Source organism: Lissotriton helveticus, chromosome 4_1 (assembly GCF_964261635.1).
Source record: "Lissotriton helveticus chromosome 4_1, aLisHel1.1, whole genome shotgun sequence".
Taxonomy (NCBI): Eukaryota; Metazoa; Chordata; class Amphibia; order Caudata; family Salamandridae; genus Lissotriton; species Lissotriton helveticus.
The window spans coordinates 1,848,265,518-1,848,280,043 of NC_136063.1; the positions used below are offsets into that span (position 1 = coordinate 1,848,265,518).

General features: G+C 43.6%; 1 protein-coding gene across 1 annotated transcript in view; it reads right to left on the bottom strand.

Moving 5' to 3' along the window:
* The window catches only part of LOC144827705 (sodium/hydrogen exchanger 2-like), a 621,902-nt gene that overhangs the window by 256,153 nt on the left and 351,223 nt on the right, over positions 1-14,526 (bottom strand). The window contains exon 6 of the mRNA XM_078685917.1: positions 6,784-6,873. Coding sequence (XP_078542043.1) covers positions 6,784-6,873 — 90 coding nt within the window. The remainder of the gene's footprint in view (positions 1-6,783; positions 6,874-14,526) is intronic.

Here is a 14,526-nt window from a genome sequence, read left to right on the forward strand (position 1 = left end):
TATTAAACATTTTAATTGTCTGGAACAAATGCAAGTCCAACGAGGAGGCTTGAAGAGGAAGCCTCCATAAACCTCTTTTCTCGGCACTAATGCACTCTATCCAAGTCTAAAGCACCTCTAACTAATCATGGGCATAATTAGTGAAGTCAAGCATGGACTGAAATTAGGTATCGTTGCTTCTAATGAGCCACAACTGAACTGTTGTCTAGCAAAGTTCCAGAGGTTCTGTGAAAAGAATATGCCAGCAGAACAGCTACTAATGACTTCAGCCTTTATAAACAGGTGCAAGTTTAATACAAAGGCTTGAAGAGAATGCTCCCTTCTTGGCACTAATGCACTTTATTCAAGTCTAAAGCACGTGTTTGCACTTTTTACAGAATTCTGGCGCAGTTAGTGAAGGGAAGCACGGACTGGAATTAAGTAGCTTAACCTATAAATGATATGGGGAAAATCAAAAAATAATTAGGCTAGGAAAAGTGTTTCTTTACTTGGCTGATTACAACACAGACTCAAAAAATTATATATATAAGATATATGAACTGTGAAATTTTTATATGTATATTTGGTTTTTAATGAAGCTATTTTGAATTGCAACGGTTTTAATTAACTATGCAAATAAATTAAACTTGAAACTTGAATACCACCACCAATACCAATACCACAGCCAATACCACCACCAATACCACCACCACCAATACCACCACTAATACCACCATCAATACCACCACCACCAATAACTTCACCGATACCACCACCACCAATATCACCACCACCAATGCCACCACCACCAATACCCGCACTACCACCAAAACCACCACCATCAATACCACCACCAACAGCACCACCACCAAACCAATACCACCAAAACAAATTCCAATACCACCACCAATACCAATACCACCACCACCAATATCCCAACCACCAATACCACCCCCACCACTAATACCACCACCACCACTAGCACCAATACCACCACCACCAATACAACAAATACCACCACCAATACCATCAACACCAATACCACCACCAATACCACCAACACCAGTACCCATACCAATTTCACCACCAATACCAATACCTCAACAAATACCACCACCACCATCAATACCACCACTACCACCACCAATACCACCACTACCACCTCCACCACCACCACTAACATAAGCAATACCACCATTAATACCACCACCACCAATACAACCACAACCACCAATTCTACCACCAAAACCACCATCATCAATATCACCACCAATGCCACCACCATAAATACCACCACCAATACCACCACCACCACCAATACCAACACCACTACCAATACCACCAATCCAATACCACCAAAACAAATTCCAATATCACCACCAATACCACCAATACCACAAACACCAATACCACCACCACCACCAATACCACCACTAATACCACCATCAATACCTCCACCAATACCACCACCACTAATATCACCACCATCAATACCACCACCACCAATACTGCCACCACCAATACCATCACCACCAGCAATACCACCACCAATAGCACTACCACCAAATACCACTACCACCAATACCACCACCACCAATACCACAATACCACTACCACCAATACCACCGCCTATACTACCAATACCACCATCAATACCACCTCTAAAACATCATCACCAATACCAGTACCACCAGCACCAATATAAATACCACCACCACCATTACCACCACCAATAACCCACCACCAATATCACCACCAATACTACCAATACCACCACCCATACCAATACCACCTCCAATACCACCACCACCATATACCAGTACCACCACTACCAATACCAATACCACCACCAATATCACCACCACCAATAACAATACTGTTACCACCAATACCAACACCACCAATACCAGTACCACCACAAATATCAATACAACCACCACCAACACCAATACTACACCCAATACCGCCACCACCAATACCACCACCTCCAATACTAATACCACCACCAATACCACAGCCTCCACTAATACCACCACCACCAATACCACCAATTCCACCATCACCACCAATACCCCCACCACCAATATCATCACCAATACCACCACTAATACCACCACCGATACCACCACTATTACCTACACCAATACCACTCCCAACATCACCTACCAGGAAGTAGCCTGCTCCATGCTTCATTTGGATCACAGAGCTGGATAGGGGAGGAGGCAGAGCACTGAGCTCCAAGAGACACACCCTGCAGTCCCAATACAGGATACACATTGATATCAGAATGTCCAAGGAAGCTGCAGGACCCAGTGAAACAGCCAGGAAGCTCAAAATCAAGTTCTCTGAGAAAGAACTGGAGTACTTGATAGAGGGAGTCAGCAGGGAGCATCACCAGCAGTTTGCGAAGCTGTCCCGGAAGGTGCCCGAGGCTACCAAAAGGCGCATCTGGCTGCGCATCAAGGCCCAGGTCAACGCCGTTGGAGTCACGCACCGGTCAATCGATGACCACAAAAAGAGGTGGTATGACCTCAGAGGCCGTGCCAAGGAGCGCATTGCGGGGAGACTGGGGTAGAGACTGGCCACGGGAGGAGGAGACTCCACAGTCCCTGCGAACACACCAATGGACAACTTAGTGGAGGACATCATCAACCCTGCAGCTTGCGTGGGGATCACTCAACTGGACACCTCCCGTGCCACACAGCAATCACAAGGTAAGAGCCATGCAACTGCGACTCTGCCCCCTAAAAATGCCCATGCCCCCAGAGCAAGCCATATTTGTAACCCCAGTAATGCAGTCCCTGCCCCTCCCAAACACCCAATTGCAGTGTGGGGCCTGTAGTGTGACAATGTGCCCTGATAGCCACACACAGTCAGAATAGTCAAATGAAACATACCCCTAAAGCCAGTCAGGGAATGCTAGCCTGCATGTATGTTGCTACATCCCAGGTGCCTGAATCATATCATTAATCATGCACTCATTCACATCACAGCTGCTGCAGATGCTGAGACGTCTGATAGCGAGACACTCCTGATGAGATGGAGCGAGAGAGCCAACCAGCACCAGCACCTGGACAGCACATGCACCAGCACCTGCACCAGCACCTGGACCAGCACCTTCCCAAACACAAAGGGCCACCCCTGCAGCCATAGGAGGAGCACAACCTCACCAGTCGTCACGCATGGCAGTGGAGCAGATCCCACCACCACCCAGGAGGCAGACACGACACACAGCCACTGTGCGGTCCCAGGCAAGCATCAGGTTGAGGCAGCAGCGCTCTGTGGCCACCCCAGCAGACATGAAGCAACAGGCACATAACCTAGGTCTTGGTATTGAGGCTCGGATGCTTGCTGTGCACCGCAAGCAGGCACAGCACATGGCAGCAATGCAGCTGCAGCTCTACAAAACTGCACGCAACATTAATCAACTCGCTAAGAGTGTGCAGGAGTTAACCGCAGCTGTCAAGGAGAGCAACCAACTGATGGTGGCGCAGCAGGACATCACACGGAGACGCCACCGCCAGCTGCTGACACGCCTATCTGCTTACAACCGCTCAAACCACCTTATTGGGAATGCCACTTCCCAGCTGTCGCGCAGGTCACTGGCCATGCAGATACAGATGGTACAATGCTGCCAAGATGTTGCAAGGGCCCTGGAGCAGGTCACCACTGCTGTGGAGAACCAACAGGCGTCCGGCTATGGCCATGCAAGGGGAAGGGATGATGCCAGTGAGGGTACATCTAGCCTCAGCAGCCTGTCTGTGCCGGTGCAACCTGAAAGGCGCCGCAGTTGTCGGCCCAACGCTGCATCACGGCAGGACACTCCCAACGTGGAGGTTGAGAGGAGACAGGGTGCGTCCGGTAGGAGGCGCCAGTGACTGTACATTTCTGGCAGTGCCATGGTGAGGTAACCACGCACCACGGATATTATTTCCAACGGCCGCGGGACGCCAGCAGCTATCTTTTGCAGTGCCCGGGGGTTTATATATGCAGCACCCGGTTATTTCTATTGAATCCTGTCGAGTGAATTTTAACCATGAAGGGGAAACAGTAATTACCCATTGCAACGTTGTGGCATTGCTGTATGCAGCCTTCGACAATTTTATCGAAACCGATTGAGTGCTACTTAAGCGGGAAAGTGATGCAGATATTTGAAATATATTGATACCCGTTTTTACGAGGAACTAGTCCCTCTAGCGTCGAGCAAACTTGGTTGCCAGCTAAGGTTAAAACAAATACGTCCATATAAAATTGAACGTGAGAAAAAGAAGGCGTTGGTTTTAGTTTGAATAGTATAGTGCATCGATCGCCCTTATGTTAGTACTAGACAGAATTTGTGCTCCTGAAGAAGGCGTCCCTTGTAACGCCGAAACGCGCGTCGGATAACATTGATTGTCACTACTTTGCTTTTTTAACATTATGTGATTGTATTGCATTGATATTGTATAATTTGTCTCCTTTATTTATTTTTTGTCCTAATTTATGCCATATAAGTGTTTATGATGTTTGGTTTTAATATGAATACTTATTAAATGAAATAGAATTTTTTTATATATTTTATTGACTTTGTGGTTCCTTCATGTATTTACCTTCCCTTGTGTCTTGCCAAGATTATGCCATTATATGCACACGAGGTAACCACGCACACCTGCTCAGGATACAAGAGCCTGTATGACTCAATACAGTAGCACAAATGTTTGCAGATTTAAAGCACAACGAGAGCTTGTTAACTAAACAAAAGATTTATTTTGAACACAAATCTTCCTCATGTCTTTCATTCACGTGGCATGCATGAGTGCAGTGTTGTGTAAGGGGTATGGGTGCACTAGAAATAGTTCAGTGTGATGTTGGCGCGGCGCCTGTGTCCTTCAGCAGGATTCTCCCCGTGTGCATGATGCACATGTGCAGGTGGCAGGTTGTCCCCCTCTGACTCACTACCAGACACCTCCACAGGTATCCTCCGCTTGGTGGCAATATTGTGGAGTATTGCACACACGGCCACGATGCAGCAGAAGACCTCAGGCTGGTATTTGAGGGCCCGGCCAGTCTTGTGGAGGATGCGGAATCGACTCTTTAACATGCCAAATGTCCGCTCTATCACATTTCTTGTGTGTATATGCACAGCATTGTACCGGCGTTCCTGTGGTGTAGCAGGGTTGAGGTATGGGGTGAGGAGGTTTTCACGGAGGTCGTAGGCGCTGTCACCTGAAGGTAGGAGCAGAGTGTCAGTGCCTGTTATGCGCAGCAACATGGTCTTAATATATTGTATGTGGCCATGTGTACTTACCTAGGAGATGTCCCTCGCCAAAATCACCCCTGGCCAAGCGGGTGTGTATGCCGCTGTGCTGGAAGATGAATTAATCATGCGTGCTCCACGGGTATTGGGCCACAATGTCTGTGATGATGGTCTTCGCATTGCAGACCATCTGGATGTTGAGGGAGTGGTATGACTTGCGGTTCCGGTACATGTATTCGGTCTCTGCGGGTGGACAGATGTGAATGTGGGTGCAGTCGATGCAGCCAATTACATGGGGGAAATGGGCAGTGTGATTAAAGTCCAGTTTTGATGCATTAAGTCCTGTTGGGTTGTTGGGAAGGTGATATAGTGGTGTATCCGGCTCAGCATGGCATCCAGGAAAGTCTGTAGGCAGCGTGACATTGTGCTCTGTGATATACCCCCTGCAACTGCGACTATCCCCTGGAAGCTGCCTGAGGCCAGGAGGTGCAGGCAGCACAGGACCTGGACAGTGGTGGGCACGGCATTGGTCCTCCGTTTTGGGTGCTGCATTAGGGAGTCAAGGTCAAGGTTCTTTATCATAGCCCCATTGAGCATGTATTTGGAGTAGATCTCCTCTTCAGTCTGGCCCAGGAGTGTAATCCGCAGCCGGAAGATGCGCTCCTGGATCCTGCGTCGGTTCTGGGCTGCAGTCTGGAGCCTCAGCTGCCTTGCCACGATGTAGAGACCTGGCATTGTGACTTTCCTCATGCTCCTACTGAGTCTCCTTAAGTGTGTTTGATTTACCCAACACCTGTTTCTTGTGTGCCTTTTTTTTTTTCACCAATTGGACTTCATGTTTACCACCTGGTTCTGAATCTCCTTAAATTGCGACTTGTTTTTAGCGATTTAGGATATTTTTCGAATTTGCGATTTATGATGAATGGGAATAGCGATTTATTTGCGAATTCGCAATTTAATTGCGAATTCGCTATTGATTTCGCAAAAAAATGTGGGTAATCGCTGTTAAGGAATCGCAATGGGGGTTACCAAATTGTTTTGCGATTCTTTGTTTTGCGAATTCGCTATTTGCTGCTTTTGTACTTGATGCATTGCGGGAGCGGACATTGCAATCGCTGTTTCGCAGCGATTGCGATCGCAATTTCGCTTGATGCATCTATGCCTAAGTGTCTATGTAATTTACCACACTTACACATCTTCTTCAATGTACTATTCATCACTACTTTGAAGACATCGCAGGCCTGTCTCTTCCTCTGATATTTACATTCCAACAAGTGGTCGAGAAGGCCCTTTATTGCAATGCAATAGGTCTCGCATTTGTGAGAGTTTAAGCTATAAATATTGAAAACTACAATGCCTTTTATTTATGTTTTGAAACCCAAAACATAAATACAAGGCATTGTCCTTTACAATGCCAATAGCTCTATTGCATTGCAAATCCTTGTGCTACCAGTTATCACTCGCAATAAAACAGAAGAGCACAGAGGGACGATCCACTCCTACCCCAATGCAGGGCCACGCGATATAGAGGCAGCTACAGACTAACTACAACATAAAATCTCACTTACCCGAATGTGAATCTGCTCACTCACAGTGGGGGGATTTTTACTTCTCCTCTTAACATCTAGTAATTCAACGAGAGGACGGATTGTCATTCCCTGTAGGACAATGAAAAAGAGAAGTTATAATTTTAAATGTGAAAAGGGTTTTCCTAATGAAACACAATCAAAACGCTCGTGTTGTTTAATCTTACACACTCTGGTCACACCCACTGTTTTGCAAATAAAAATGAGAGAATGCATTTTCCTTCTCAGGTTAAGAAATAACCTGCGACAGCTTTGTTGCAAATACCGAAGCAGATATTTTTCGGAATATGGGCTATCGATGAACAGCACCAAGAGATATTCTACAATAGGAGAATGCAGTCACAATTGAAAGGAAACATTTTAAGCGTTGGGAAATGGTGATCATAAACAAGGGAAGAGTCAATTGACAAAAGGTAATATGGGAGTGCTGGTGTTCTATAACAGATAATGTTCATTTATATTATGTGGATTGGGTATCAAGTGACGCACATTCAGGCATTTTTCTCACAGGAGTAAATTCAAAAGATTTTGGAGGACGGTATACGATTCAAGAATTGCACAGCAGCAATACACAGTGTACGTGTTATATGATCACTGCTTGAGCTCCTATTGGTGAAAAGGAGCCGGAGCAAACAGACATAGAAGAAGGAGCAGAAAAGTAGGTGCTGTATTCCTGCAAACTAACTATTTAAAATGAACACTTCAGCAAAATCTTTAAGATCGGTGATCACTCACCTCCCAGGCTGGATAAAGAAATGGCATTCCCCTACTAGCTGTGTCTTGCAAGCAAAGCCAAATGTTTGTTGCTCGAACGGGGTGGGGGGTGGGGTGAAGAGATGATGGAGGGAGACAGAAATAAAAGGATAGAGAGCAAAGTAATGTGCTTAAGGCACATTCCAAATCCTATTGCACTAGATTCATCCTTCCTATGATTACAAACTCTATTGCACTTGTTAATAAGAGGAGCTAGCGATCCACATCTTGCACAGCATTTGTGATATTACTTCAATCCCAAATGGTATTAAGTCAGTTTCAGTTTCAAGATTTTTATTCAGCTATTAAAAATAAAACAGTCATAAAAGTACATGCAATAAAATACATTTAAGAAAGATAGCACATAGTTTACAGTACCAGTTATTAAAAGCAATTCATTTGTAGATTATAGCAAAATACTTTTTCTTGCATTAATCGATTTCAGGATGAACTGAGCAACATTATAACATATTAACGGATTCTCTGATGTCACCAAACACCCCATAGCAGTTTTGTGGGACTTAATAGTATGGGCAACAAACAGAGGCTTAAGATAAAAACATCTAAAATTATGATACAAAGTTACAGAATAATAGAAAGTGCAAGGTGCTTTGTTTACTCATATTGTCACACGGACAGTGCTTTAAATGGGAAAAAATAAGTGCAGGTACTCATTTAAATAAGTTAGAGGTGTGTCAAATGGGCGGGGCTAAGGGCAAGATATAATGATACATAATGACAGTTTCAGCACATATCAAAACGCATGAGAAATGCGTTTATGTAAACCAATCAGGTTAACACATTACACAAAATGAAAGCCAAACAGGATGATATGTTAACATTTCCTTGTTTTGTCATATTTGCCGCTTCTTAATGCCATATGTTATTTGTTGTTGTTTGGCACCATACTATATATTCTCAAGCAGGCACACACACTGAGAGCAAAACAAGCTGAGATGAACACAAAAGCATTCCACCCATTCCCTTTAGAATATCTCCTGAGAGTTCCTGATTCTGATTACACGGTCACCTGGGCGGTCTTTCGTTCCCCTACCAATCCTCCTTACTCAACAGGTAAGAAGAATGTTGTGGGTTTTTGATGTTTGATAGCCCTTGAACTTTCCCACCCATATTTAGACACTCGTTCTTCAGATTCCCATGAGACCCGATCTGTCCATCTCTCAATGGTGGAACTCCTGCCATCAGCACATGTGGGCAGGCTGCTGATGGTGAATGAATTATCAGAAGGTTTTTAGTTTCTTTTTTGTGGTGCCTCCCTCCCCGTTTTCTTGGACTCCTATGGTGGCTGAGATTCTCTGTGATGAGATTAGATTCATACTTGGCAGAACTTTAGTCTCCCGACCATTAATTTTCATTGGCAAATTGTAATATGGACCGAGGTTTTTCATGCTGGCCCCTTCTGTCCATCCTGCATGGATGTCCAATCAGCTATGGGCCCCTGGGACGTGGCTGCTGAATTTGTAGGAATCAAAGCCTTGATAGGGCACTGATTGGAGCTATTTTGATCAAATCTTCTTCAGTTTGGCAGTTATAGGGGACAACAATTAGTGATGAAAAAAACCGGCTTTAACGAAGGTGTTGTATTGTAATTGTATTGTAATTGCATTTATATAGCGCTTACTACCCCTGACGAGGCGTCAAAGTGCTTTTTTGGCGGGTAGCACGCTACTCCGGGACCCATAGAGGATTAGTGTTGAATTAGTATAGTGAAAGATGCAAGTACATTTTAAGTGGTGGATAGGTTAGTCAGTTATTTGGATTTGGAATGATAGCAGAAGGATAGACGAGGAAAAAAGGTTTGTCTTTATATAGCGCGTGTTACCCCTGATGGGTGTTGAAGCGCTTCTCTGGCGAGTAGCACGCCACTCCGGAACCCATAAATGATTAGTGTTGAAAATTAGTATAGTAAAATATGAAGTAATTTGAGTAGTGAATAGGTTATTCAGTTATTTGGGTGGAGAAGCGTAGGCGGTGGGATAGAAGAGGGAAAGAGGTTTGTATTTATATAGTGCTTGCTACCCCTGAAGGGGTTTTGTAGCGCAAGTAGCATGCTACTTTGGAACCCATAAGTAGTAGTGTTGAATTAGTATGGTGAAACATGAAAGTAATTTTAGTGGGGGATATGTTAGTTATGTTTGCTCTACGTTAACCAGCAAAAATGCAATAGTACAGGTTATCACATAACTAGAGCTGATGGACAAAAACATATGCAGCCATTCAACCTGCAGGAAAGCATGTCAGTGTAGAAGGGTATTCTACAGCACCAGCTTCCGCTACCCACTAGAGGTGACAGATACATAGCTTTATACAAACTCCTCTTGTTCCGCAGACTGCAACACTAAACTCTATGATAAGGAGCATCTAAGCTCTCTAATTACCAATTCACAATGTTTGGTGGAGGGGGGGCAAGGTGAGTTTTTTGCTTTGTAATTTAATGTTTTGGAAATTATAACATGGAAGTAGGCATATTAAGCATGTGTGAAAGCACTGCAAGTTTGCTCAACACTTTTGCCAAAGCATGAGAGTGCAAAAGGTACATGCCAATTCGGACTGAAATACCATGGTGACCTGCTAGACTTAAGGCTTGTCTGAAACAGCAGGTTTATATTTTACTGTCCTGAGTAAGGTGCTAAAGCTTCTGGTATCTGCCGGGAAAGTATCACCTCTACTCATCACACGCTGAGCAGTGTACTTCCAGGGACAGGTACAAATACACTGCATAGCTAGCAGGTCGCTAGTTTATCTTTACAGATTTATATTAAAGTTTATAGGAATGAACTAATATAAACTTGCCTAAATCAGATTTGCCAGGTTATTAGTCTGACCAAGAATAAAATGAATCAGAAAGCCACATTTCGAAAATAAACTAAATGAAACCGGCAGCAGCTTTCAAACACGGCTGTACCTTTAATCTGAAACATCTTTTTCGGGGTGAAAGGATATAAAACTGATCAAGCATTTGCCATTGAGTATCCATTGTTCCGCAGATATTACTGGTAAGGTGGGTGCTTGATCTGTGTGCTTCGATACAGAAAATGTTTCATGTGAGGCGTGTGCTCTGCTTAGGAACAGTTTATGACTTTTAATAGAGATGAAGATAGAGAATTGTCGGCAAACGGTTTTTGATGAGGAGAGACACAGTGGAGGGTAATTGTTACCCCGGCATTCCTGAGCAGATGGGCCAAGTCATTCTAATCAAATCTCTTCCTTTAGCCACTGCTTAATCATTTACCAAGTCACCTTTTCATCCAACACTTTTCTACCCCTCCGCTCAAAATACACCCCAGCAGGATGCAACTCCCTTCTCTTATTGTGTTTAGATGCAGTCTTGAGTGGCGTACGGTGTATTGAAGTATCCAGTATGACATGGTCCCTCCATCCTCTCCCACCCCCCCCCTATTATGGCTCCTATTTATTGTTTCCCATTGCAGTGCACTAATGCTACCCTAGGCAACCATTTGTACTATATATGCAACAAACACGGAAAGAGGTATTCCCTTTGTCACCCTCCCATACAGTATCCCTGCCCTTCGCGACCATTCTGTACCCCATTAAGCGGTTTGAAATTACCAGCGGTCAGCCAAAATACTAAGCAAGCAACAAACCTAATGTTTTAAAATAAAGCTATGAGCAAATTTATATTACAAAGCAATTCAAAATCACGAGTAAAACCGTAACATAGCAAAGCAAAATTAGAAGATAGAAAAATATCTGAGATAGAAATCACCTTAGTACGGCCAGTGCATTTCCCTAAATGGGACAAGTTTACAGACTAGAAGCCCCAGCCCATTTCACACACTTGATAAAGGAAGGGCGCCCCCCCCCCACCCGCCTTAACACTTGAAGTATAATAGCCATTGTGCTATCACAGTATGACGCAAGGCGAGCCCTCTCAGACCCCTGCAGTCAGGGGCCATTCAAGTGAGAGCTGCTGTAATCGCCAGCAGTGATTGTGCAAAAGGCCACTGAAGGGCTCAGTCGGAAGCAGAGCAGCATCTGCCCCGAGCTGGAGGAGATAAGTAACCTGAGCCTGCTCTGCTCTCAATCAGGGTACCGGTACTCTCCTTGACCTAAAAAAAAGTGCCGGTACTGAGGGCCAGAAATTTCGGAAGTGCCAGTACTCAGTACCGGTGAGTACCGGCCCATTTAAAGCACTGCACACGGACATGGTACTAAATCTGGGAGGCGTGATTTCTTTTTAGGGAATGCGACAAAATAATGTGCATTACCACATCTCAATCTCAGTAACACAAAATGGTGTTGTACATACGTGTGACAGATAACTGTTGTCTCCCTCCTTTAACATAAAAGATCCACGGTTGGTTTATTTAGCTCCAATTATGCTCTGAGATCCCACCTTTGTTACAGGAAGGAATCTTTGATCTCTTTCTTAGTGAGGGACAGTATTGTTATAGGGTCTGACCATACAGATATATTAAACAAGTTCTCTAATGTGGCATTAATGTAGGATAGCCACAGAATGTTTAAAACATCATCCAAGTTTAAACTATATAAAATAATTATCCTGGTAAAAGCAGTCTCTTCCTGTCTAGAATTGATGCCCATAACAACAATGGCCCTGCCATCCGGATATCCACTAAAAATTGGAGCCCAACCTTTAATGTACAATAGAATTTGATACAGATGAGGGTAAAACAACAGGCATTTTAAAAAACAGTTTTCTTCTGTTTGCATGGCTATACTATTGGTGTAATCCCAAAGGACACCCCATAAAGGATGGTGCTTACTCCTTTAGCTTTATAAATAGTTACCATTTCCTTGATTGGATGGTTTCCTAGTTTAGCGGCAAATCTAAAAATTCCTTGGTTGGCCATACTGATTTTTGCTCTCGTATTTACAATGTGTTGGATCCATGTACCATTTCCAGAAAGTAAAATACCCAGGTAGCAAAAGGAGTTCACTGTATGTATTGGGGTACTGTCAATGAAAAAGGTTTTACAAGATTTCTGTTTGGCCCCGCAAACCATGGTGAATGTTTTTGGTTTGTTAATTACCATTCTACTGTGTTTCATAAATTCTCAGAAACCATCCATTAATCTTTGAAGACCTAACAGGGTCCATGCCAATAGTACTGCATCATCTGCATATAACAATACGGGTATCAGCCGACTGGAGCATCAGCTTGACATTTTGGGAAGTGGTTATCAACCTCGTTAATAAAGAGGGAGAATAGGATTGGTGCCAACATGCATCCTTGTTGTATACCCCGCCCTACTCAAAATGTAGATGAGCATTCACCCTGGGGACCAAAGCAAACTTGACTAGTGAAGTTCTCATATAGGCAGGAGAGGAAACGAACAATAGCCCTAGGGGCTCCCATGGAAGTCAGACGTTGCCAGAGTAAATGAAGGTCAACTAAATTAAATGCACTACTCAAGTTGGCTAAGCATAAATACATAGTACCTGTCTTTGCCATGGTATACTTTCCGATGAGTAGCTCCAGATTTATCCATTGTTCAATTGTCCCCAAAAGTTTTCTACACCCATACTGCACAGGGGTTAGGATAGAGTGCTCTTAGGCCCATTCCTCCAGCCTCCTCAGAAGTACCCTACTTTTAAAGCAGTATCTAGGAGTGAAATGGGGCGATAGTTTTTAGGTTCAGTTTTGTCCCTTTTCTTATATATTGGGCAATGATGGATTTGCCCCATGTCTGTGGTGTTGTGTCAGTTACAGCTGAGTTAAACACTCTAGTTAAAATAGGTCCCCATACTTTAGGTGCAGATTTAAAAACATCAACTGGGACACCGTCAGGGGCTCGTGCGAGTCCCCCAGAACTTTCCTGGATGGCCTGGAGAACTTCTGGGAGCGCGAGGGGGGGACAGGGAGCTGACCCTTCGTCAAAATGAACCGGGTTGGATATTCCGGTTACGTTGTACCAAGATGGGACATAATACTGATGAGAAGTTATATTACTGTATGTAACCCATTGCCTTGCCCTTGTAGTTGAGTTGTATTCCTTGACTTGACAAATGTAAGAGAACAATACCAACAGTGGAGATTGTAAAATCTGTGTTGGCATTCCAAGAGTTTATTATTGTTAGTGCCATTTCTTGGAAGTTCTGAAGATTTACGGATATTGTCATATTTACACTGGATGCTAGCCTATTTATATGGACTAGCTAATCTTAAGGTGCAGTGTCTGAAATAAGGTGTTTGACTTTAACTTTTCTTGTAGCAATACAATATTTTTTGTCACTGTTGATAAATTATGTTGTTGACTCAAATGAACATGATATGTGGAGGGGTTAACTAATGAATATTATAACATACCAGACTATTATGAAACAAAAAGTGTTTATCGCCCATTGAGGAGAATCAAACCCTTGTTTGTGGCAACAAATGTATCCTTCCTCTTATATCTGAGCTACAAGGCACTACTGGAAGTCTACGTTTTTCTCGTTAGATATGGGGGCGTGGTTCCAACAAGTTTTAACCAACAATTCCTTATGGCCTAAGACAGCTGATTTTTGAATACACAATATTTTGTGAAGGTACCGCTCATAATGCGATTGCATTTTGCACTGGTGGATACCAATTAGTGCTTGACCCTATTGACTTGCATGTATAAAACATTTTGCAAAATACCGCTTATGACGCGGTTGCATCCAGGCATTTTTGTTATTTTAAAGTATATCTTTTTTTTTTTAGCAGATGTGGGTCTGAATCTGTGTACTGGTGTATTGGGCCCTGCCAGCTGAGCCACGTTCGACTATGTCAACACTTACCAATGTCAGGGGATTTGTTACTTTGCCAATCGAAAACCTAGCATCCTTTCCTCCTCAATTGGATTGAGTCATCCATTTTTCCTTGATCGTAAAAATAATTGTAAAAAATGGAGAGGGGTCGTTTAAGGTATCTCGAGGTTGTTTTACTATTTGGGTCAAGCTATTTTTACTTCTTTTACCTTGGACCAAAAACAAGGTGAAATT